This window comes from Sorex araneus, chromosome 5 (genome assembly GCF_027595985.1).
Source record: "Sorex araneus isolate mSorAra2 chromosome 5, mSorAra2.pri, whole genome shotgun sequence".
NCBI lineage: Eukaryota > Metazoa > Chordata > Mammalia > Eulipotyphla > Soricidae > Sorex > Sorex araneus.
Genome location: NC_073306.1, coordinates 9,625,803 through 9,651,186, shown reverse-complemented (window position 1 = coordinate 9,651,186; position 25,384 = coordinate 9,625,803). Strand labels below are relative to the sequence as shown.

Here is a 25,384-nt window from a genome sequence, read left to right as displayed (position 1 = left end):
AGTTCGTGGGTATGACTGCCAGGCTCCCTGAAGAACAGGGAGATGGGGGCAGGAGGAGGTTGTCCATTTCTGACTCCATGCGAGCCTAGAACTTTTATCGACTGACTTTTGAAGAGAATTAAGAAGCATTTCTGAATTATCTTCAGAAACACCACTGTACCTGAACAAGTATAGTTCTTCTTTGGGAGACCACATTGGTACTTAATGTTCAATTGTATTATGCATTCCCCTATGAAATTTGCTTAATGAAAATCTGATGTCTTTTTTTTCAAATCAGTTTATCTATATCTGTAAACATCTTCCCTGTAAAGACACAGAGAACCAGTATTGGTAATATTGGGCAGGGCTTGGAAGATAGCGCAAGTAGAGTTTGATGCCCATGTGATTCCCTAACTCCACAGTGTGCCCAGCTCACACTCTGCCGAGAAATTTATCAGAAAACAACTTACAAGGCGTAACCTTATAAAGGAAAACTTCTCTTGTGATCCCAAACTCTGCCTCTCCTCACTTCAGTTCCCTGATCCAAAATGTGGCCTGCTATTATCAATGTTACCCTTTCTTTCCTCCCAGGATGCAAATGTCTCCGTTTCTTCCATAGCCAGTGACATGTGCTTTGCTCACCAAAGGGCTGACACCCAAGGCTCTCCTAGAAATGAAAAGGCTCACCCTGGTTAATCCTTACGGATGCCGTACCAGCTCTTCTCCTTGGCTGTTGCCTGATTCCTATGTCCTCATGCTTTGTCAAGGCAGGAATCCGAGCTGGCTTACTTTGAGAACTTCTCCTTAATGATCAGTGTCAAATTCTGGGCTGACAGAGAATGCTGGATCTGGAGTAAGTCAGAACTGCATGTGCATCTAGCTCTACACCATGGAATCTGAGGTCTTTTTAAGAGTTAAATAAATGAAACATGTGCTTAGTACTGAAGATTTTTTGAGACCTCGGGGGTGTACATTGGAGATGATAGATGTTTTTAATCAGAAGATCATGACACAGAAAAATCTCCCGATGGCTACTCATGTGTTCCTTGGGGTACAAACACTTTGAGAAGTTGTAAGGAAGTTGGGAATAGTAGAGGCACGTGGGAAGACTTCAGAATGGACTGTGTCAGATGTTTCACATATACTAGCCCTTATCCCATAACAGCCCTAAGATTATTCCCTCATTTTACAAATAAGAACCCTGAAACATAGGATTCATCAGCTCACTCACTATAGCACTGCTAGGAAGTGACTACTGGAGTTAAAACCCAGGAAGTCCTACTTCTAATTTCAGTGCTCTTGACTATTACATTAGACTACTTTTGATTAAAGCTATTGGATTTTTCAGGGGGGGTAAAGATGAACTCTTTGAAAACAAAACCAAAAATACACTGGTGCCCAGAGACATGGTACAGAGGTAAAGGTGCTGGCCTTTTATGTGACTTATCCAGGTACAATTCCTGGCACCACATATGGTCTCCCGAACACTACCAGGAGCACCCCTGAGCACAGAGCCATGAGTAACCCCTGATCATAGAGTCAGAAGGCTGGCCTGAGCACCATTGGGTGTGGTAGCACTGTAACATTGTTGTCCCATTGTTCATCGATTTGTTCGAGCGGGCACCAGTAATGTCTCCATTGTGAGACTTTTTCCTACCGTTTTTGGCATATCGAATATGCCACGGGGAGCTTGCCAGGCTCTTCTGCTCGGGTGGGATATTTCAGTAGCTTGTCGGACTTTCCGAGAGGTGTGGTAAAAACAAAAATTAATTTAATATGATTTCCGAGTATTAAAAATCCTTCAAAGGTTATTGCTAGTGCCTAAAGGGTCAGTGATCCCAGCTTGGAACTGCCTAAGCTTTCTTGCCAATCGAGAATGGACACTGTTCTCAGAGGCTTATATAGCTTTCATCCTATGTGAGCAGGAAGTAAGGCTAAACTGACCCTTTGCCAGGTTGGGTTTAATTGCTGCTTTGTCATACAGATTTCTAAATTAAATTCTCTTCCTCTGTATTAAGACTTTATGCACCTTTTGTTTTCATTCTATTTTATTTGGCTCATTTTAGTTTTTCTAAAAATCGACATCTGCGAGTCTCATGCCAATGCACCTTAGAATAGTGGCTTAACTTTACAACTACACAGTAAAAGTAAAACAGATTAGAATAAGCACTAAGAAGTAGGAGGAAGATGGTGATACCCTCACCTATTTTACAGAAGAAACCAATTTGGGAAGATTAAGAGGTGGCCAGAGGTTGGAGTGACTTGATCCAAAATCGAGCATCTGCCTTCTTTTTGTCTAGTGGAACACAGTTTGATTTTTTCTCCTCTTCAAAGCCTCTCCCTTTCAACTCTCTTTAACATGTCTCTCAGCTTGAACCCTGGACAGTGTGTGTTTGGATCTGCACAGGAAATTGTCTGAGGGGTAGATTGGGGATGGAGTAATGTGATTATGCTTCCTTAAACCCCATTAATTTTTTTTATTTCCCCCACTTTATTTAAATGCTGTAGTTTACAGAATTGCTCGTGACATTTTCTTACAGACATTGAACATTCCAACACCAATCCCTCTACCCCTGTCATTTTTCTTCTACCACTCTCTCCTTTTACCCAACCACCCCTCAAGTCTGGGAAAAGCCCACAATAATTTATATTACTTATGACCACTAAATGGTTAATAGAATAATCAAAAGTATTTCCATAGAGAAAATTTGTGGAAATTATTATAGCTCGCCATGGGGACAGTAAGTCCTTGTCAGGGTTTACTAAGCTGTTGTTGCAAATAAAGCCTTCTGTGTTAATGATTTTGTCAGTAGAGATTGGTTGGCTTCTACATCACATTCCCATCCAATCTGGTGTGCTGCTATTGCAACCTATTAATTTAGTAGGAAGGATCCAGGCTCTGAGTTTGCATCTTTTGGGGAGGGAGAATTCAGCCACTTCTGGCTGAGCTCAGGGCTTACTCATGACTCTGTGCTCAGTGATCACTCCTGGTGGTGCTTTGGGGACAATACACAACTGAGGATCAAACTCATACTGGCCACATGCAAGGCAAATGCTCTCTTTGTTCTACTATCTAGCCTGTTGAGTTTCTACTTTAATCTCTGTGTCCACAGCAAGCTTCTGAGCCTCAATAGACTCTCAGATGACAATTCTGTAAAATGGAAATGAGAGGGGCCGGAGTAATAGTACAGCGGGTAGGGCGTTTGCCTTGCACGCGGCCGACCTGGGTTTGATCCCCGGCATCCCATATGATCCCCCAAGCACTGCCAGGAGTAACCCCTGAGCATCACTGGGTGTGATCCAAAAAAGCAAAAAAAAAATGGAAATGAGAATATTTACCTTCTCACAACTGACTCCAAATCTCTCTCTCTCCTCTCTCTCTCTCTCATACACACCACACACACACACACACACACACACACACACACACACTCACACACACCCCTCAAAATGCCAACTCAGTGCCTGGTACCCTCCTCCCTAAGGGACTCTGCAACTATCAACTCACTTTGCAGCTTCCCTTTTCTTTTCCTCGACTTAAAAATTTGTGGGAGGCACAGAAGGAAAATAAAAATAGTGGGGTAGAACTTGAGTGAAGTGGAGGAGAGGAGGGCTGGTGGAAATGGGGTGAGAGTGGGAGTCAGCCCCTCTGGGCATGGATGCTGGGGACCCTCCCTCCCCCTCTAAATTCAGTGAGGCATGCAATTAAAGAGTTTGAGATGGAGTTGTAAAGGAGCAATTAGTCTAGTCTTGTTCTTGGAGAGGCACAATCCGTAACCGTGAGTCAGACAATGTGGGGAGGGGGAGATAGTTCCACCCTGGAGACAGACTGGTGCTGTTTGCCCATTCCAGGTGGCCCACCCACCCCGCCACCCCCAAATTAGCCTGCCAGAGAAGCGAAATCCATGAGTTTGCTGCTGCTTGGTAACCCACCCCCTTTCCTATCCTCACTTTGGCAGAAGGTTCAGCACCCCATTGAGTTCAGGGAAAACAAAGAGTTATGGATGGGGAGGAGGGTACCAGGCTCCTGCACTCTGGCATTCTCTGAGGCAGAAGCACCACCTGCGTGAGGCAAGGAATGAAGTCTCGTGGGATCTGCTTAGCCCAGGCATCAAGGGCAGGGAATTGGAGGGAAAAGGCTCATCTTGGGTCCATCATCCAGGCATGCTCGTTGGTCGGAAGCACAACTTGGATAGGATCTGGTTCAGGATAGCTTCTGAGCTATCACCACCACCCCTTCCTGGTGCTCTGCAGACAGGGAGACCCAGATCCCAAACTGCTGATGCAGTCGAAGAATTGGCTCTGGATGGAGATGGAGCCACCGGCAGCCTGATCCAAGCCATCTAGAGTTGACCCAGAAGAGAAAATTCTGTCCCCTTCACCCGCGACCCCCCTTCCAGGTCTTAGAGAAGGAAAGAGGGGAAACCCCCTCCCCAGGTCTTAGATGAAAACAACCACCATGTCTTATAGAGAGAGATAGAAGGGAAATGGGTGAGATCCTTTCCGATCAAAATCGGTTGTTCTCTTTCCTATATTCTAGTCAATCACATGGTGTCTGGAGAGTTTCCAATTTATAGCCATTCTTGCCTTCATTACTAATCCCCTTCCCCAACCGACCCTTGACTAGAGAATTCTTGGTTCTTCAGTTTTCTGACCATTAAAATAAAAACAGAATTTTCCAAAATTTTTATTTCTGCTTTACTTCTGGTGAGAAGTCCCCGATTTGTATGTTTTCATCTCCTTGAAAGTGAATGGGAGATTAATTCAATCTGGATCACCTCTGTTACCAATGAATATTGACTGTACCTTAGAGTACAAGTATTCGCTTTCCTTTGCAATCTGAGTGAGAATTTCCTCACGTAACTCTAAATGCTTCCATCATTCTTGCTCTATTGCCTCAGACAACTGGATCTAAGTTTTCAGAAATGACATCACCACGGTCAAGACCTCAAACACTCAATTTCTGTTAACTACTTAAAATCTTACATTTTAAAATGTTTAGCTAAGGACTGGAGAGACAGTATAGTGGGTAGGTGCTTGCTTCACACACGGCTGGCCCAGTTTCAACTGCAGCATCCTATATGATCCCCTGAGCACTGCCAGGGTTGATGGAGTGTAGAGCCAGGAATTACCCCTGAGCATTGCTGGATTTGGCCCAAAACACAAACAACAAAAGAAGTTAAGATATCATCTTCATGAGAAGTACCAAATTCTTGAGTTATATGCTCTTAATTGTACATTGGTATTAAATGTAATCCAAAAAAGGCTACTTTATTTTTATCTTTAATATAATCTGTCCTGGTTTTGTTAGTCCTACTATTGTAGAGCTTAGAACTCGTAAAGATGTTTTTCTAACTAATGGCCATAGAGTGTGAGAGGTTCTATAAAGAAGAGGTCAACATGTGAAATAAATTTGTCTATCTGTGTGAAGTGTAATTTGTGAGCAATTCAGTAAGTGTTGAGTGTGACAATTTGTTCTGAACCAAGAACTGGCACATGATTCTTCCTCCCTCTTTGGGCCTCTCATCTGAGCCTACAACATTAAACAGCATGTAACAGCCTCTTAGAAAACCCTTGATGATTGGGATGCTTGTCAAAGTAGAAAATTGTATGAAAATTATGTAACACTTGGCTATGATAGAATGTAACCTATAACCTTCATATTATTTTATAGAGAATTGATAGTTTTAGTTTTCCATTTATTTGGTTTTTTCCCTTTCATTTTTCCACTCCACTTTAACTGTCACTCAGTATGAGGAGAAAAACAGGGTGACCAGAAATTCCATTTTTCTCTCTTCCAGTTGGTGTGATCTTTTTAAAAACTTTGTTCTTGCACTCTTCTTAGATGCTAATTTGGGGTCATACTTCTCTTATGATACTTCAGTGAAATGTCTGCCTTTTCATCTAAAATCTCTGGTTTCAATCACTTTGCGGTCCCTGGCTCTAAGATTAAAGGGATAGCCACTTAATTTTTCTCCTTTATGCTATTATTCCTTATACTAAGGAGTTTCTATAAATCTATGAGTGAGTTTTAAAATAGTAATATAAGAAAAGGCATGTATCACTTTGCCCTTTAAAGAAGAGTTTATGAGTGCCAGAAATAGTCCCCACCTATGAATGTGGTTTTAATTCTTCTAGAAAAAAAAAATCAAGAGTGTGAATCACTCACATGAATTATGTCAGGAAATGTTTTCTCACTGACTAGGGCAATTTTGTTTCTAAATAGAATTAAGCTGAGGATGCTTTCTCTTTTGTTTATTGAAGGATAGTTCCAATGCTCAGGGGCCTGGGTACCACATTTTAATAGGCTAAAATATTAGTCCAGACGTGCCTATAGACAGCAAGTCGAGGCAGCCTGGGCCTTGCTTCGTCCGTCCAATTGACACACCCTTTCTACTTTTTAACCCCTGAGAACCTATTTATATTTGATTTTTTTAAAAAAACATGTTACGGAGCTAGAGCGATAGCACAGCAGGCAGGACGTTTGCCTTGCACTCGGCCAGCCGTCGTTTGATTCCCAGCATCCATAGGGTCCCCTGAGCAATGCCAGGAGTAATTTCTGAGTGCACGAGTCAGGAGTAACCCCTGTGCAATGCCAGGTGTGACCCAAAAAGCAAAACAAAAACAAAAACAAGGGGATGGAGCGATAGCACAGCGGGTAGGGCGTTTGCCTTGCACGCAGCCGACCCGGGTTCTAATCCCAGCATCCCATATGGTCCCCTGAGCACCGCCAGGGGTAATTCCTGAGTGAAGAGCCAGGAGTAACCCCTGTGCATCGCCAGGTGTGACCCAAAAACCAAAAAAAAAAAAACAAAACAAAGCAAAACAAAAAAACATGTTACATGGAGTCAAGAGAAGTTTCCAGAGCAAGGAGAAGAGCAGTTGTATGTCTGTGGGAATTTTCTAATACTGTGTCATCTGTTGCTCTATGCCTCTTCTCAGCAAACCACAGTTCTTAAATATCCACCCAGAGAATCTGGATAAGTGTCAGCCATAAGTTTTATTGGACATCACATGATTTGAGAAAAAGGAGAGAGAAAGATGATCTGGATAAGATTCTGAACTACAGATTATTTTAGAGACATATACTACTTGCAGATAAAACGTTGTCACTGAGATAGGAACCTTTTCACTGAGATAGGAACTATTAGTGATATAAGATAAATAAATTATAGTCAAATAAAATTCTATGCGATTTATTACACATGGATCTTTTAGCATAGATGGGATCAGTTGCTAGGTCCAGAAACTGGAGATATGCAAGGTTAAAAGCACGCAGACATTCTTTGACTTTTGACTTTTCAAAGGGATCTATATTGAATTTTTGTACATAAACACACCACAGCCCAAAAAACTCACAAAGGAAAAATTGTTAACTTATTTTGGCTCAATAATTCAGATGCTGAAAGTATTAAAAATTCCAAATTTCTTGGTGCTACATAAACTAGATTTTACAGTAACTCGTAACTAATTGTTAAAGTTCTAAAGTTTGGGTAGTATTTAGACTTTTAAAACATGTGTAAAATGTTTCAGGCCCTTTATATAGTTATTTATTATGGAGACCAATGGATAATGTTTAAAATTTTTTAAATCATATGGAATGTATATTGCAGCTTATTTTGACAAATGAGTTTACCTTTTCTACTGTTGTTTGTAAAGCTAGCTTTTAATTTAAAGAGCAATGAAAACATTACTTTTAACATTAAATGGTACCAATCAGGAATATTATTTTATATTTTATATTTATGTTAATATTATTTCCAAAAGTTAAAAAAAATAGTTGTATTGAGACCGTGAAACCAAGCTCTGCAGAGAGACTACCAAGCACCCACAGTGGAGACAGCATATCGCCCAACCAATACCCACCCTTCTTCCCCTCACACCACCCCTACAGGCTCCCTGCCAGGGCCACCTTTTCCCAGAGTCTGTGTTCTCATTTGCTGACTTCAGCTTCAGACACTTTCTTTGTAAGGTCAACCTGACCCCTTCTTTAAGTTCTTGTGTGTGCGAAGTGCCAGAAATTGAGACCAGGACCCCACACACTTCTGAACCACATTCCCAACCCTTCCAAGCATCTTCTTTAAACGTCCCTGGAATTCCCAAAGCTTGTAGTAATTTGTGTAAGTTCACTATTTATGACGTGTTACCATTTCTGACTCCAAACTAGGTTCACTGAAATTTTTTTGGTCTATTACTCCTATTGGACTGGAGGGATAGCACAGTGGTTAGGGCATTTGCCTTACATGTGGCTAACCTATGTTTGATTCCTCCATCCCTCTCAGAGAGCCAGGAAAGCTACTGAGAGTATACCGCCTGCACGGCAGAACCTGGCAAGCTACCCGTGGTGTATTCGATATGCCAAGAACAGTAACAAGTCTCACAATGGAGATGTTACTGGTGCCCGCTCAAGCAAATCGATGAACAACGGGACGACAGTGCTAACAGTGTTAATCTTTTCAGGTCTAGCTTATGCTAGACCACTTCCTAAAAGTTTAAACTAATGTGACTATATATGTGTGAATATATATGTATATATATATACATATATCATATGTATCTATATGGACTCATCTTTCTCCTTCTATGACCAACTTATTTGAAGTTACTTGGTTTTAACCCCCATTCTTTGCCTGTAGATTGAAGGTATAGACCTAATAATTTGTTCTTCTGTGCTACTCAGCAAGGACAGAAAGCCGCTTATACCATAGGACGTGGCCTCTATCTTGACCCCATGAGGTAAAAAACTTCATTCCAATAAGAGGGCTTCTTCTTTTAATAATATCTTTTTTTATTGAATCAGAGTGAGCTAGCCCATTTCAACACTGTTCATGATTGGTTTTCAGCCATACAGTGTCCCAACACCTATCCCTCTACCAGTGTACATTTCCCAGCACAAATGTCCCCAGTTTCCCTCCCATCACCCCCCAATTGCTCCTTGTCCCTGCTCAGCCTGCTTTCTCCCTCTCTCTCTTTCTCTCTCTCCTCGTTTTCTTTTACTAGAAGAAAAATCTAACCTGAAAATCTGATCACAGGGCTCTACCCTAATATTTATGCAAAGTCATGCCATTTATTAACATCTCTATAACATGTCTAGCACCCAAGATACTTATGGGCAGAGAGATCAACAGTTAAGCAGAGCATGAATGGGAGTAGCTGAAGGAATGTCATACTCCAACCAGGGCCGCATCCCTTGGATCGTGCCATCATATCCAGTCTGATTGCAAAGAGCAACTCAATTGTTTGTTTTTTTTAAAAAAAGATGCTGTGCTCAAAAGATTTGTATAGTGATTTTATGAGCACCAAAGAGGATAAACAGATTTTGAATATCAAGCAGGAGCTTCCTACTCTGTGGGGGGCAAGACAGAGAACATCATCATTATAGGACCTCGTAACTGAATAGGGACAAGATAGAAATAATGCAGAACATGATAAGAAGTGAAAAAAAATATTCTATCAATGTCTATATTTGTTTTGTCTGGGCCTAACAGATGAGAGGCATCACGAAAGCCTTTCAATATAGGTATATTCTTTTGAACAAAAGTCGTGAGCTGTGATAGAACAAGAGAAGGAACTGACTTAACTAAATGGGAAAGTGTGGGGAAGGCTCACAAAGAGATGTTACCGGCCTTGGAGAATGAGTAAGAGGATAATTGGGGGAGAGGGCGGTTTCAAAGGCTGAGTGGAGTGTACTGTGCCTTCAGAGATGCCAAGGAAAGTCTACTGCTAAGCGAGGGTGTCACGCAGACAACAGTGGAAAACAGGCGAGGGAGAGGGAATGAAGATGAGCTGGAGTCCAGCAGAAAAGAATGCAGTGCCATAGCTGGGGCTTTGCATTCTCTTTTCCGAATAGTAGGTTTTTGAAGGGCAGAGTAATCTAGTCACTATTTCACTGCATCACTGTATCACTGTCATCCCACTGTTCATAGATTTGCTCGAGCGGGCACCAGTAATGTCTCCATTGTGGGACTTGTTGTTCCTGTTTTTGGCATATCGAATATGCCACGGGTAGCTTGTCTGGCTCTGCTGTGCAGGTGAGATACTCTCAGTAGCTTGCTGGGTTCTCCGAGAGGGACAGAGGAATCGAACCTGGTTTGGCTGCGTGCAAGGCAAATGCCTTCTGCTGTGCTATCGCTCCAGCCCATAGTCACAATTTATGAGAGATAATGCTGGGGTGAACATGAAAGATGCATTTAGGGAGATGATCCTGGAAATAGGTCCCTTGGGTGGGAAGAGCACACAGAAAGCCTATGAAGTTCTACTGTTTGCAAGAGAGGGTACCCTCACCCAGACCAGTGCTCAGGAAATACAGAAAAGTATTCCCAAGGACCAGGGACCGCTCACCAGGAGATTTTATACTCAGTTTATAATCAGTTATCCATAGGAAGTAGGGGAACTGGAAGGAGGGGGTGAAAGTAATGGTTCTAGCCAGGGTACTTGAAAGCATGACAGAGACTGGGTTCCCTGAAAAAAAGATGAGTTTGTGGGAAATCCCACATTCATTTATTCACTCTGCCTGACTGCAGTGCATTGATGGCATTTCCTAACTCCTGGAATTTTCAACCAGGCAATGTCGTTTTCCAAGTCCTTGTAAGACACCTCTTTTGTTCTTTCAAGGCACAGATCTATTTGGTAGAAGCTAATTATAAGAGATATCAGACTCACTCAAATGGAAGTCACACAGTCCCCTCTAGCTGGAACCTGTGAGGCAGGCCAAACTCTTTGGCTTCCCATTTAGGTTTTCCACGGGGACTCCAGGGACAGATCAGTAGCAGACAAAGTCTATTCACTTGTAAGCTTCACACATACCTGGACGACGCCAAGGGAAAATGAGTGAAGCTTTAGAATTCAGGGTTAAATACCAACTTCGGAGGGAAAGGCGGTAGGGAGATAGAGTCTGCCTTGGGGAGATACAGTATCTTTCAGGAAAGATAAATGGATCCTTAGAAGAACAGATGGGAGGTGTGGTCCTTTGTGATGAAGTGTGACTGGTGTGGGCTTCTAGTCTCCTGTCTGAATACAAGTATCCAGAGACCGTAGAGACAGTCCAGCAGGTAGGGACCGTACATTGCCCAAAGATCAATCCCTGACACCACATATGGTCCCCTGAGCCCAGCACAACCTGATCCCTGAACACAGAGCCAGGAGGAAGTCCTAAGCATAGTTGGGTGTGGCCCCCAAACAAAAATCAAACAAACAGAAAGAAGAATCATGTCCTGATGGACAAGGCGAGGCGAGAGGGCTGGATTACGTTGGGGGAAGGGCTTCTCTTCAAGGATATAAGAGGGATTCAGAGAAAGCCACATGCTTTGGTGTTTTTAAGTGCCAGTGGTTCAAACTAATCAATATACCATAGTACCCTTTGAGAGGAGTGGAGGAGGAGGGTGGGATATATTCTGTTGTTCCTCAAAATAAATCCAGCCTAGCAATGACTATTTCAGACTAAGAAAATGTATAGGAACAATGCCTTGGAGATCAGACTTAAATCAGGTATTTCTGAACCTTGAGCTGGTGCTGCTTGAAAGTAAGTTTCACCTCTCATTTTCTCTATCTTTTCCCTGGCATGCCTACGCTTTTAGAGGAAAAGTCCGGTAAGAATGAAGAAGCCCCGCCCACATTTGGGGCAACCATTGTGTATTCTTTTCATCTGCATGGTCTGCATGTTAAATGACTGACTGTGTTGGACACTTAAGCAAGATTTTGAATTTTAAAAACAAGCCATTGTGGAACAGAACTGGATCTAATAATGCCCTATGGGAGGGAAAGGACGCTGGTTGCTAAGTAATTGTACAAGCCTATTATTAAGGGCCAAGGGGTAATTTTGTAAAGATTCACCTCCGCCTCCATCAGAGGCATGTGATCAAATATTTTAGATATTAGGTTTCATTTGCTGCAGCTTCCACTTGAACTACTTGTCAGGCCATATAGTATCAGGAGCTAAGCAAACGTTTAAAGGCAATTCTTTGTTTCATGTTCACGATAGTATCCTTCCTGAATGAATGCTTGGGAGTCTGGCCTAAAAAAGGAAAGTTGTCTTTTCATTTTTTGTCTTTTTCTCAGTCAGACATAAAAAAATCTCTGCTCTGGTCATCAGACACAGAAAAACAGGATCTTTCTAAAATGCAAATCTCCTTCTTAGGACCACTGGGTGGTTACTTATTTTAGTGGCAGCAAAACTCTGACATAATGTATCTGCTTTTATTTTTTCTTGGAGACACAGTGAAATATATTCCCTGAAAACAGAACAAAACAAAACAAAACAAAACAAAAACAGTGTTCCATTCCTGACTGCCTGGTTTACTGGGGACATCCCAGAGTGCCAATGCTTGGCTGACCCAGGTGACCTTGCCACTGTGAAAGAGGAAAATATTGTGTTTCCATGTTGACAAGCACAGAGCAGTGATGGATCAGCTCTGCTGAACTTACCTAAGTGTTGGCTGCACCAGGGGCTGTCACCTCTCCCCCTGCCCGTGGACTCCGGGCTGGCAGTCCCAATCCCACACGAGCACATGCAGTGGAACATGCCGTGTGCTAGAGGGAAGGAGGAGCAAGGGGAGAACACAATCTATAGGAATCGGCCAGAGAGACAGTACAGGGTTAAGGACTTATATGTGACCAACCGGGCTAGAGCAATAGCACACAGTGGCAGGGTGTTCGCCTTTCACGTGGCCGACCCGTGTTCAATTCCTCTGCCCCTCTCGGAGAGCCCGGCAAGCTACTGAGAGTATCGAGCCCACATGGCAGAGCCTGGCAAGCTACCCGTGGCGTATTGGATGTGCCAAAAACAGTAGCAATAAATCTCACAATCGAGAGATGTTACTGATGCCCGCTCGAACAAATCGATGAGCAACGGGATGTGATCAACCCTGATTCTCTCCCTAGCACCAAATTTAGGTGTGCCCCAAACACTGCTTGCCACCTACCCACCAATCAAGAATCAAAATACTGAGCTTGCTAAAATACAGACCCTGTGTCTTTTGGTTTCCAAAGCGAAAACACCTGTTATCATGATGGTGCTTTAATTCTGTCATTGCTATAATAATCCATTTATGGGTCACTGGGGGTGACTATCTCATGCATGTTTCTGCCACTGTTTGTTGGTGTGCTCTCCCAACTTTTCATTATAATTTACCGATTTCACTCTCCTGGATTCTGAACCTTTCCGTGAATTCTTCATATTTGGCCATTTCAAATAGTATCAGGACAGGCTGAGAACATAATACAGGGGTCTTGGCACTTGTCTTGCACACGACTGACCCAGGTTTGATCCCCGGCACTACTTATGTTTCCCCAACCTCCAACAGTGAACCCTAAGCACTGCCAGGAGTAAGTCCTGAGCATCTCTGGGTGTCGCCCAAATCTAAAGAACAGAGACAAATAACAGAATGATGAAAGTTCGTCGGTGATGCTTTACAGTTTCTGTTCCTCGTGGTTTACCTCCTGTGTGGTTCTTCCTGCAATCTAACTTCCACGGCTTTTTTCTTTTAGCCAAGGGTCTTTGGCATCGAGTCATCTTCTCAACCTTTTCTCATTTTCCTTTGGAAACTTCCATTTTGCTCGCTTGGCCGATCCAATGTTTAATATCTTGGTTTGTAACTGGGTCTTTGTTTCACTTCCTAAGTGGAGTTCCAGAAGATGCTCCTGGCCAGGTCCCATTGGTTATGATAGGGATTCACTGTCATCTGACTCACAGCATATATGGGGACGACTTTAGATATAGGAAAAGGTCTACGATAAGAAAAGTGTTGTGTGTTTAGTGGATGGTTTTAATCCTCAAGCTAACAAAAATATTGACTGGGGGTGGAGAGGCAGATATAGTAGAGTGGTCAGTTCACAGGTAATGGACCTGACCTGGGTGGCTGCCCAGCATCACATGGGCTTCTGAACACTGACCCGCCTACCCCATTGGCCAAGTATCACCAGGTATGGCTTCCCTCCGAGCACTGTTTAGGAGATTCCTCACCTAAAACTAAGAACAGTGCCTGGGGGCTGGTAAAATAGCCTCAAGACATAACTATATGGAAACCCCAACTTTATCCCCAAAGCCACATTATCCACTGGGAGGGATCTGAGCCCCAGGGCTCAGCACTGAGCCCCAGGGCTAACACTCAGTACAGCGGGTGTGGCCCCCAAAACAAAAACTGAGGATATCACTTGGAATCATATAATGGTCATATATCCAGATATCCAGATTCATTCTCTAAAAGTTCTTTAGCATGAATTACTGAATTTTTACTATAAAAATAATTATTTTTTGGCATAGAAAGCATCTCTCCCATTTTTCTGTTTTCCCCAGAGCACTGATTTTAGGCTATTATAATGCTTCAGATCCTGAGGCTTGTGATTTAATGATTTTTTTATCAAGAATGCAGATTGTTTGGTTGCTTCTTTTCATAAGTATCTCAAAAACACTTGCACACATTAGCTGCTATTAAGATATCCTAGTTAGGCGCATATGCTGCCTGAGCCCATGTGCTGCTTGTGCCCACATGGCCAAACACATGTGATGCCTAAGCACATGTGTCGCCCGCATCTCCCCTCTTAAGATGTGTACTTTCATGCTTTCGTGTCTAATGCTAGGATGTGTATAGGGGCTCTCTCCACCCCTGGAGAAGCCCGTGTCCTCTCTTGAGTACATTACTCTCTCTTTCTTTCTCTCCCTCTCCCTCCACACCTTAAAAATCCTCCAAATAAAATCTATTTATTCACCAAAAAAAGATATCCTAGTTAACCAAACATAAATTAATCTTTTTGTGAAAAATAATAACAAAAAACTAATTAAAACAGGATTCTGGGGTTTGAAGGACCTACATTAAAGGGTTTTCTTTTGTGAAAGTAAATTCATATCACAAACTAGTTAGAAATTTAACACACTATTACTGAAGGTCTTCATTCTTGTGACTAAATAATAACTAGTGCTACTCTCTTACTTTGAAAATAACCCCCAAACATGCATTAAATATGCATTAAAAATTTGAAGTTGAGCACCGAAAGTAGAGAAAGAAACCAAAATATTTTTTCCAAGTTTCTCCAGAATGTGTCTGAAGATCAAAAGAAATCTAAAAATTAAACAATATGAAAATAGGAGTTGGGAAATTTATTTAGGAAATGAACAGCCCACTTGCAAAGTCCCTGCTGGACTCAGCAGGAAGAGTGGCTCAGTTTGCCTGAGCTATTGATCTGTAGTACAAATGTCTACCATCAGACACAAATTAGCCACCTGAGGAATCTGAACAAGGAAATCAGTGCTATGCGTGGTAGTGCCTTTATAAACTATTTTAGCCACATTTCTAAACTGGAACATTGGCCTTTTTAAAAAAAATATTGGGGGTGGAGCGATAGTGCAGTGGAGAGAGCATTTGCCTTGCACATGGCCGACCTGGGTTTCATTTCCGGCACCCCATATGGTCCCAGGAGTAATTCCTGAATGCAGAGCCAGGAGTAAACACTGGGCATCACCAGATATAACCCTAAATAGCTATATATATATGTGTGTGTGTGTGTGCATATATATATATATATATATATATATGTATGTACGTATCACTGTCATCCCGTTGTTCACCGATTTACTTGAGCAAGCGCCAATAACATCTCCATTTGTCCCAGCCCTGAGATTTTAGTAGCCTCTCCTTACTCGTTTTCCCCAACGATTGGAGGCTCTTTTCAGGGTCAGGGGAATGAAACCTGTTATTGTCACTGTACTTGGCATATCAATATGCCACGGGGAGCTTGCCAGGCTCTTCCATGCAGGCGGGATACATATATATATATATATATATGCATATATATATATATATATATACACACAATGGTACAATGGGTAGGGTACTTGCCTTGTACATGGCCAACCTGGGTTCATCCCAATCATCCCATAATGCCAGGAATAATTCCTGAGTGCAGAGCCAGGAGTAACCCCTGAGCATCTCCGGGTGTGACCCAAAAAGCAAGATAAAATAAAAATGTATCAGGAAGTGCATCTTTTCCCCACATCCCTGGGGATCCACAAGCCCTACACTACAGGACAGGCCTCCCGCCAGCAAAGATCATGCCCTGCCACAGAGCCCCCTGCCGCTGGCTGGTCGGTCTGCTGTTCTAGGATGCATCAGTACCAGCGACTGCAGGAGTTTTCTTCAACCTTTGAAGCAAATCAGAACTACAGTTAGGGAGAGAGCAGGGATTTCAAGGCTTCGGGGAAATGTGTGGGGAGTTCTCTCCTGGCTGAGGAGAGTGTTGCATTTAGCAACACCGAACCTTGCTCTAGGATCCTCCCTGAGGGGTATGAACCTTCCCTTTGACTTCTGGAGTTTTCTTTGGAAAGGTAGCTCCAAAGATAGCTCCTTCAGGCCCCAGAGCTTTCTGGCTCTTGACTTTTCGGTAACTCTGAGCTGGTCTTCTGGACACAGAGTAAGCGCTAGGGCCGGTGTGAATTTGCACAGCTGTTCTGAGATAAATGTATTCGCAAATGACCCTTCCAAAATACTATCTTAGGAAATTGCACTTTTCTAGGGAAAACTGTAAAATTGAAAACACAAGTTTCATGAGAAACAGTGCCATGGAATGAGTGCAAGACATGTACCTGACCCAGGTTCCATCCCTGGCACTACATGGTGTGGTCACCCAAGCATCACTGGGTGTACTGAGCACCTCTTAGGTGACTTAGATAATCCCTGGCATCACAGGGCAGCAGCACCCAATGCTTTGCCACTGCATTGAACCATGGGTGGTGGCCCCAGGTCTGCTGAGAAGTGCTTAGAGGGGGTTCCCCAAAATGGGGTAAAAATACACGTTTTTTTTTTAACTTACTAAGAATTAAAGTCTTACTCAATTTGAATAGATTAAGTTAATTAAAATTTTTTGGAAGATTTTATCTTCCGTAATCTGAAGTTAGTAAAATTTCTTTTTTCAGGTTTGGCCTCTATTTGGTTGCAGCTATATTGAATTTTTGTTCGTTTTTTATAAATGTATCTTGCAGGAAGTTGTGTTACTTTAAATCCTTTCTTTGCTGTAATTTATACTCCTTTTAAGAGAGGCTTATTTTTTTGGTCATGAAGTTGAACTTCAAATCATAGAGTCTCTACATTTCTTTCCTTGAAGGAGATTAGTTTGGTCATTAAATTATAAATAATAAAACTTGAAAAGAGTGAACTTCTCCTAAAATACAGCATGAATGAGTAAAGGATTTTAAACCCAGAAATAAACACTCACAGGTGACCTCTTCTTTTAAAAGGTATTTAAATTCACCTATCCACATAGACAGATTTGTAAGAAAGGTAATATGACTATAAAGCAGTATCTGAAAAATAATCAATCAATAAGTCTAAAATAGTACAAGTGACATTAAAATAATGCCAGAGTGTTAGCACAGTGAGTAGAGCATTTGCCTTACACGTGTCCACCCCTGATTCGAGCCCCAGCATCCCATATGGTCCCCTGAGCACTACCAGGAGTGATTCCTGAGCACAGAGCCAGGAGTAATCCCTGAGTACTGCTGGGTATGCCCCTCCCCCAAAAAAATTTGACAAGAGTAAACATATCTAAGGTACTTTTTTTTAATGTTCAATAATATATTTATTTATAGAGAGTCAGAGAGCATGGTAGAACACATGCTTAGCAATGGGAAAACATTGATTCATAAAAATACAATGGGTTGATCCAAGATTGAGCCAAGGACTAGAGCACATGCTTTACACACAGAGACCCTGCATTCAATTTTTCCCTGCACTGCACAGCCTCCACCACAGTACCACCAGGTGCATCCCTAGGGGCCCTGGAGCACCACTGGGCTGGCCCTGGTCAACCCCAGCATCACTGGGCCCAAAACTGAGCCATCAAGCCTATGCCCTGAGTATCACTGAGAATGCCCCCCGTATCCATCCCGCATTGCTTGGGTGTCCCTCTCAAAATTACAAAGGATCTGTTTATACTGAAACATCCAGCAGTGATAGCACAGCAGTTGGGCGTTCACCTTTCACGCGGCCGACCCGAGTTCAATTCCTCTGCCCCTCTCAGAGAGCCTGGCAAGCTACCGAGAGTATGGAGCTGGCGCGGCAGAGCCTGGCAAGCTACCTGTGCGTATTGGATATGCCAAAAACAGTAACAATAAGTCTCTCAATGAGAGACGTTACTGGTGCCCGTTCGAACAAATCGATGAACAACGGGATGACAGTGAATCAGGTAGAGATATAGTTGAAGCTATCAGTTGAAGATAGAGAGACGTTACTGGTGCCCGCTCGAACAAATCGATGAGCAATGGGATGACAGTGAATCAGGTAGAGATATAGTTGAAGCTATCAGTTGAAGATAAACAGAGCAGCTCTACCTTGATGCATTGGTATGCACAGGAAGAACAGATGCACCCAGACGTCTATAGGCAATTTCGTGCACAGTGCTTTAGGAACACCAGTCTAAAAAGGTCTTGTTGGCTATGGTAAGACATGAGGCATATGCTCACTGGTCCTGAATCTATTTAAAAATTAGCAAACTCTACCGTGGAAACACTGAGATCAACCTTTCTAAAATGCTGCATCTTTAATTTCATCTAAATATGTCAAAAGTCTTATAGAATTCATCTATCAGTAACTCTTGCTCCAACCATGTTTCACGTGGAATCCAAGGAGATGTGCATGTGCAGAAAGGTTAAATCTGTGAACTCTCTCTAGTTCTACTCGCTTACTCCGTGTCTGTTCAATTGTTATTGGTCGCTCTCTGTGGAGTTTAAGAGGCAGCTAGACTTGACCTTCACTGAGGCTTCTTTGTATAAAACACTATTTTATTTCCTACCTAAAGAAGATAACCACCTGCAGAAAGTCGTTCACCAGATGCAGGATTCATCCTGGCCAGGCATATATTACCTATAAATATTGTTTGTTATACTTCACACAATAGAACACAACAGCATGCACAAGATTTAACTCATTACACAAAATATGTCACTTAGGTTCTGATTTCTATAACTTCCCAAACACTTAAGTCATATCAGCTCGCAGTACTTACTGTCCTGTCAGAGTCCCAGTTACCCAATATCCACATCAGGAGACACTTCTGGCATCTAGTCTTTCATTCACACAGCTGGGCTCCTGTGACTTCATTGGAGAGAGGATCAGGATTCATACCAGATCGGTCCCTTGATGCTGTGGTCCATTGCTCATGAGCACTGACCCATGAAAGAGAAATGCAGAGCTGTCTCTGTCAGTGATTCAAAATCCTTCTGCTTTCATACATAGTTCTGATGGACTCCTGGCCTTTAGTGGTGGTCCCAGAACTGTTTCCCATCCTTCTAGATTCCTTATTAAAGGTGCCAGGATCTGTCTTGATTGGCTGGCCTCCAGGAGTCCATGCCTTATTCTCGAATTCTGATTGGTTACATCGTGGGTGCAGTTCTTTCTCTTACTTTGGCTGCCAAACAGATGTCTGTCAAGTATTAACGTAATTCTTTCTCTAGTTTTACATGCCATACATGCTTTCATCACCATGCTTTTCACAGGAGCAGTCTTAGAGATACTTTTGGGTTTGTGCTCTTGGCCTGGATTTGGGGGTTAGGCCAACCTCCATCCCACGTGGCCTGTTGAATTCTTTGCTTAGTCCACATCCTGAAAGTGAAGCTCACAGCCAACACCTTCCCCAGCCACTTCATAGTTACTCTTGTTCTAAGAGAGAAATCCGAAAGAAGAGAAGAGGTTCCTAAATTTTAGTTTCCCTTTTGGCCTTCATTATAGGATGGGTATTGTGTCTATGATATTTGCAAACACTGTGGTTGAAAAATTAGACTTCCCAGTTGCCCCTGTTCTAAAACCAACCTCCCTTCCATCCAAAAAAAAAAAAATCTGGAGAAAAACTCCTTATGACAAAAACATTAAAAGCTATCCATCAAGTTTGTTTGCATGTTCCTGCCTGCCTTTTGTTGTATCCATAGCTTAAAAACTAGAATATCCCCCAGAGCAAAGCTCATTTATACAATCGGTGGATTCTCTTCAAGGTTCTTGAAAGTTTCTGCATGGTCTAACTACACCCCAAACACAATGGCAGCCTATTTTCCATAGGCCTGTTTTTTTTTTTTAATTTGGAGGATGTCTTTGATTGGCTGTTTTTTATAGTCTCCTGTTACCCGAGCCTGTTGACTGATCCATCATTCTCTGACTAGGTGTCTGTTCTCTCTTCCTTTTTGCTGATCACAGAGGCGCAGCCCGGTAAGAACCCTCAACACTTTTATCTTAAGCATGCATAGAGAAAATAAGGGCCAAATCAAAGGGGGTCAGACACCACTGATTTCCCATTAAATTTCTTTTGACCAAGTATAGATGAGGTGGATAAAATAGACTTACCGGTTGGGATCTTCTGGTTCTATGTTAAGAGCATATTACAGGATGATCATGCCACTTTTTCATAAAAATTAGTACATAGGCATTCCAAATCTTAGTATTATGGTAGGGTGTGTGTATATATATGTGTAGGTGCTTATGTGTATCTCAGAGATTGGCCAGAAAGCCAATCAAAATTTATAGCACAGTGATAATTCAGACTAAGAAGACAACCAAGAAAGAAAATAAACCATCTTAAGCCATGTTATTTTAAGCATGAATTCAAAATATGGCCTTGGATCATAGCTTAGATTGGTCAATATAAATAATTACATAATATTAGTTATAAATTCCATCTTAGGACAAAGAAGCATGCTTTTAAATGAGTATTCCTCGACTGAAGACAACTCAGTATCAATTTGTATTGTTCAAAGTAAAATCTCTGTTGCTTCCTCAGATCGAAGAGTATGGTGCATTCTAAGCTACAGAGAAGGGCCTGTTGTTTGTCTTTTGCCATGTTTGAAATTAGCCTCCGCTGCTTGGTCAGTCTCTGGAGAAGACACTGACCTAGAGGAACTAGAACTAGAAACAATGCTTTATACCTTACCCCAGGTCTGAGCCAATTGAATGAATCCATCATAATTTGAGACCAAGATCCTGCCCCAGGTGACCAGCTGGTGTTTCTCTCTTTAAGCCACCTGCTAAGGGAATGCACAGTCGCACCTAGAGAGACCAGATCCAGGTGAATCCAGCCCTTCATTAGGTGGCATTAAAAAAAAAAAATTAGCACCGTCACATTAACATAGTATCTAAGTTTCAGTTATATGTCGTTAACAATTATCATGCCTCTAAACTGCATTCAGCTCACCCGACCCCCACCCCCACCACCAAGAAAGATGCAATTCTATACTTAAAGAGAAAAAGTGAACTAGTTCGTTCAAAAGGAAGACAATTTTTTTCACAATGTAAATATCAGGGCCAGCACTGAAAGGAGCCTGTGGTCACCGGGTGGGGAGTGGCGTTTCCCCGGTTACGACTGCGTCTTCGTGGCCCCCAGCCCCAGAAACTGCTCCTGGCGACAGGCCACACACACCTCAAGGCCAGGCCGGCCCAGCCAGGAAGCCTGATCTAGCTCACAATGGCACTTTCTTTTCTGCTGCTGCTGACTTGCTCATGATCTTCCAAATATCTATTCCTTTGAAACTGCTATTTTTACTCTTCCTCACCCTAAGCAACCATTTTCTTGCCTTTTTCCATTTAACCTGAATTTAGCTGGTTGGTTCATGGGAAGTTGTTGATAAAAAAATAAAAAATAAAAAAAAATAAAATAAAAAACATGGCCTGGGCTTCTCCTTCTGTGCCTCTCTGCTGTAAAAACTCCCGGTGGAAGGAACAGGAATCAGCAGATACAGCAGGGGCGTTGTGCCTTTCTTCATTTCCTACGTATCTCATTTTTCATCCGAGACCTTCAGTCTCAATACTGTCTTCAGTACAGCCCTAAGGGGCCCCCAGCTCATGAATTTTCAGGTTTTCATTCCTTCCCCCTTGCTCCAGGCATCCCAAGCCTTCCAGTGGTTCTCAGTCAAACCTTTTCATCTGTCAATCCCCTATTACTGAAATAAGTGTAGGATTTTAAAGTTCTCGTGCCAGAGTATCCCAATGGACTCACAATGTCTTGAACTGAAGGAAGGATTCCCAATGGGTTGGAAGAATTGGGGAAGAAATTTGGTTGCAGAACGAAGGTGGAGAGAATGGAATTCCCTGACTCCCTGAACACAGTTATTCCGTGGCCGCATTGTTCTCTGTCTCTGACATTTGCAACTCGGGTCTTCAAAATTTGCACTATTCAAGTAATGGCTATTTTACTAACAATGAAGGGGCTCCATCAGATAAGAGTAAACTGTACTCCTGATATATTCTATAATTCTCAGGCATCGAATGTATGTTATACTTGTACTTGCTGTTTTTGTCTGCTAAATTTCAGTTATTTTTAAATAATAAGCTATTTAACATTTGCTTTAATTTACCAAATCTACTCAGGTAAGGGGGATTTCTTATTTTGAAGACATATAGTTTACCCTATTTTTCTTCTCTCTGAGTAAAATGAAAAACTGACGTGTGTATGTGTGTGTGAGATGTGTGTGATTGTGTGTGCACATGCGTGCACATGCGCGCCTATAGTTTCCTACTCCATTGTAATTTTGAGAAAAATTCTATGTCCCCAATCTACGTTTCTATGAGTTCATTTTAATTGCAATGACAAAAATATACATATTGTACATAACATATATGTGGTCTTAAACCTTATAGTGTCTATTTCTAATTCTAGGGTGCAATTAAAAGGAACTTATCCAGTAAGTATATCTTAGCTACCAGAAGTAGAGTATAAATTAAAAGAAGGAATAGTTCCTTGGTTCATGGAGCATTTGTACATTTGAATTATATACACTCCTGGGTTTAGTTTATTAGTTTTATGAATATTTTACTTTTACAGCAAGGAAATCTTGTAATGATTTTTTAAAAAGAGAATTCCATGGGTTCTGAATGGTCCATGTTTAAATTCTGAAAATGAATGGTTTTGGGAAAACATTACTTCTTTCTTCCTGTATTGTTCAACTCTTGCTTTATCATTTTAACTTTAAAAATGAATTTAATCAAATGCTGATGAGGGCAAGGAGAGTGGAGGGAAAGAAGGAACTGAAAATAGATGCAGTTTGTCTTTTTTGGTGTTATTTGAGATGAACATTTTAATTAACCAAAGCGATAGGACAGAGTAGTTATAATACACCTGGGGCATGATTTGTTTCTGCTTCATACAATGTATTTTCGGGAGTTCTAACTTCACGGTTCCTGGTTAAAGGTATAACATTTCCTTGGCATTTCAAGAAACGAACAGGCAGAGAATGCTGAATTCGTATACTGTGGACATATGGCCTGGTTTAGTATTCTTTTATGTTAATTGAGAAGCAGAAATTATCAAAGCAGCAGATAGTTGGAGACTGGTTAGCTTTCCCACTAAGTTCCTCAGTACATAAGTCTCTTATTTGATCATTTACCGTGGTAGATCCTTGGTTAATTAGGTTTTACAAATGCCAGAGAAAATGCTACTACATGCCTAATACATGGTCTGTGCACTGCCAGGGAAGAGGATTTATTTTGCAAGCTTTCCGTGTTGAATTGCTTATAGACAGGGGCTAAATCTATTGTTTCCAAAACTCATGTATAAGACAGACTAGCTGGGAATGGTAAAAACATGCCTAAGAAGTTCCTTTGTCCTGTGCATCAGGTGAAGAGGTGGCACGACCCAGGCGTTCCACGCCAACTCCGGAACTTACAAGGTGAGCAGAAACGATGTCATTCATATTCACTATGAGCAAACACATCTTGTGAACAATTTAGTAAATCTCCTTTAAGCAAAACTCTCCACTACATTTTTTTTTGGGGGGGGGGGAGCTGCGGGAGGAGGGGTTGTGGGAGCACTACACCACATCCCACATTCGGTAGTGCTCAGGGGTTATTCCTGGCTCTGCAGTCGGGAATCAGTACAGGCAGTGCTCTGGGAACCATATGGAATGCCAGGGATCAAACCAGGTATACTTCCACTCTGGCCCCACTCTTCACTACTCTTTTTTTTTTTTAATTGAATCATGGATATAGAGTCACAAAATTTCATGATTAAGTTTCAGTCACAATGATCAAGCACCCATCTTTCCACTGGTGTGCGTTTTCCACCACCAATGTTCCCAGTATCCCTCCTGCCTCCCTCACCCCATCCCACCCTCTGCCTCTTCGGCAGGCACCTTCCTTATTACTCTTTCTCTACCTTGGTGTATTATGGTTTGTAATACAGATACTAAGAGGCCATCGTATTTGGTCCTTAATCTACTTTCAGCACGCATCTCCCATCCTGAGCGAGCCCTCTAACCATCATTTACTTAGTGGTCCCTTTTCCACCCAAACTGCCTTTTCCCTCAGCATATGAGGCTGACTTCCAACCATGGAGCTATCCTCCTGGTCCTTATCTCTACTGTCCTTGGGTGTTAGTCTCATATTATGTTATTTTATATTCCACAAATGAGTGCAGTCATTCTATGTCTGTCCTTCTCTTTCGAATTTCACTTAGTGTGATACTCTTCATGTCCATCCACTTACAAATGTCATGACTTCATCTTTTTTAACAGCTGCATAATATTCCATTGTGTTCCACAACTCTTAACAAAGGCCAGTCCACCTGTGAAAGCCCATTGTGTGGTTCAAATATGGTAACAGTTCTGCTCTGTGCTGCTTAAGAGAGCATCTTTAGAGAGACCTGTTGTCATCCCAAATCCCATCTGTCAGAATGTTCCATCTTCTTGCTCATGGGTAGGCTACTGGAACTGTATAAAGAGATCTTTGGGACTTGAAGGGGTGATCTGAATGTTGAAAGGAGTTGTTTGGCTATGATTTGGTGATACAGTCCACCAGTCAAACTATATTTGGGGAGATAAGTATTGTATTATCATACTTACATTTTTATTGGGGGAGATAAGTATTGTCTTAATGAGCATAATTTTTTTAAATCTGCAATTTCTATTTAAAAATTGTTTTTTTAAGCTTGCCCTTCTTCTCCAATGTCTATCTTCTCCTCTTGCTTTCTTGCCTACTCCAACCACTCTCACCACCCACAAAGAACTGATTAGGATCAATGAGCAGAGATCTTAGGAACTAAATGGGGAACGTTGTACAACCTTTAAAAAAAAAAGTTAAGATAACAATTAGGGGGAAGGGCCTGGCCTTCCTTTCCCCCTGATTTCTTAACACTTTTCTTCTATTTCTGAAATGTACCCTATTCCTATTTTAGGAGATTATAACCATTTCTGAGGGGAGAAATTAGAATCCGATGGACTTCCTTTTTCCAAACACAACTTTTTGAGTGGTTTGCCACTTAGCCTTCTAATTTCTGCCTTTCAGTAATTATAAACTACACTAACTACAGTGTACTGAGATGTGGCAGAGACAAATGACGATGGCTTCTGAAATCTTGAGATTAAAGTGCTTGGCAATTAGCTATCATCTCTAGTGTTATCTATTCTATGTAGAGCAAATCATATACTTGGAGATGCCTCTCT

The 25,384-nt window shown here is 41.9% G+C and overlaps 1 protein-coding gene across 19 annotated transcripts in view; it reads left to right on the top strand.

Moving 5' to 3' along the window:
• The window catches only part of SGIP1 (SH3GL interacting endocytic adaptor 1), a 248,289-nt gene that overhangs the window by 133,953 nt on the left and 88,952 nt on the right, over positions 1 to 25,384 (top strand). For 12 of the 19 annotated variants that reach the window (XM_055140808.1, XM_055140807.1, XM_055140823.1 and 9 more), the window contains 3 exons: positions 20,154 to 20,165; positions 22,606 to 22,630; positions 23,563 to 23,614. In XM_055140808.1, the coding sequence (XP_054996783.1) occupies positions 20,154 to 20,165; positions 22,606 to 22,630; positions 23,563 to 23,614 (89 nt within the window). The remainder of the gene's footprint in view (positions 1 to 20,153; positions 20,166 to 22,605; positions 22,631 to 23,562; positions 23,615 to 25,384) is intronic. The other 7 variants (XM_055140812.1, XM_055140817.1, XM_055140820.1 and 4 more) reach the window with 1 other exon arrangement.